General features: G+C 68.0%; 1 protein-coding gene across 1 annotated transcript in view; it reads right to left on the bottom strand.

Annotated features, from left to right (window-relative positions):
- LOC115307140 (anion exchange protein 2-like) overlaps positions 1-1,079 on the bottom strand; it is an 11,009-nt gene that overhangs the window by 4,641 nt on the left and 5,289 nt on the right. The window contains exons 2-6 of the mRNA XM_029957967.1: positions 851-1,031; positions 633-768; positions 317-500; positions 127-241; positions 1-53 (exon numbers count right to left, since the gene is read on the bottom strand). Coding sequence (XP_029813827.1) covers positions 1-53; positions 127-241; positions 317-500; positions 633-768; positions 851-1,031 — 669 coding nt within the window. The remainder of the gene's footprint in view (positions 54-126; positions 242-316; positions 501-632; positions 769-850; positions 1,032-1,079) is intronic.

Here is a 1,079-nt window from a genome sequence, read left to right as displayed (position 1 = left end):
CTCCTGCAGCCGCACAAAGGCCATGGTGGGCTGGTCCAGGAACTCCACACAGCCTGGGGGGCACAGAGGTCAGTCAAGGGCCCAACACACTGTCCCCACCCCCCTGCCCTGCCCACCCCTCCGTACCCACAAGCACCACCGTGGCCTCGGCATTGTCCGGGATCTTCTCCAGCAGCTTCAGCTCATGCTTGGACTTGGAGCGAGTGATGCCGGCTGGGGGCGTGGGGGTGAGGACCTCCCTCTGCAGGGACAGAGCGGGGGCTGGGGTCAGGCCCCTCCCGAGGGCACGGGCAGGGCTGGGGGCCGTGGCACCCACCTCCCGCTCCACGTCCACACGTGTGTCGTGCTCGGCAGCGTGGCCAGCGATGAGGGGCTCGGTGACAGCCGGCTCGGCGCCCTCAGCCACGTGGTTGGTGCTGTGGTGGTGCACGAGCAGGGAGCCCAGGCTGCCCGCCGAGATGTTCCGCGGGAAGGAGAATTCCTTCTCATCGCTTGGGTGGCTGCAGGACAGAGCCAGGTCTGTCCGTGGCTGACAGTACAGCCATCACCAGGATCCTGGGGACAGCGCCGGCCCTGTGGCCTGGGGAGCAGAGCCCAGGGGAGGGGGCTGCGTTCACGCTCCCTGTGCCCACCTGTGCTTGAGCAGCAGCGCCCGCAGCACATTGGCGCGGTCCTCGGTCCGGATCTGGTCTGTGATGACCATCTGCTCCACCACCTGGTGAGCCACCCCTGGCAGTGTCTTCTGGTCCAGATCCAGGAGCACAGCCCCTGGCAAGGGACAGGGGGCTGAGGCCAGCGGGAACGGGACCCCCCTCACCGCGGGCGCCACGGGGTGACCCCAGCTCCCTACCGTGGGCCAGGGTCTTGCGGAGCTCCAGGAGGCTGCGGAAGGAGAGGGAGGCCACGTGGGGTTTGCCCCAGCGGTCGGTCTCCTCCTCCACATCCTCCTCAAACTTGATCCAGCGCGCCGTCTCCTTCCACTGCAGCTCCTGGTTCTTGTCCACCACCAGCTCGTTCAGCTCCACGAACACCTGTGGCATGGCCAGGTCAGCGCCGGGATCCCTGGGACCCCCGTCCCT

Source organism: Manacus vitellinus, unplaced genomic scaffold (assembly GCF_001715985.3).
Source record: "Manacus vitellinus isolate BGI_N305 unplaced genomic scaffold, ASM171598v3 scaffold_130_pilon, whole genome shotgun sequence".
Lineage (NCBI taxonomy): Eukaryota > Metazoa > Chordata > Aves > Passeriformes > Pipridae > Manacus > Manacus vitellinus.
This window is presented reverse-complemented; position numbering and strand designations above follow the sequence as displayed.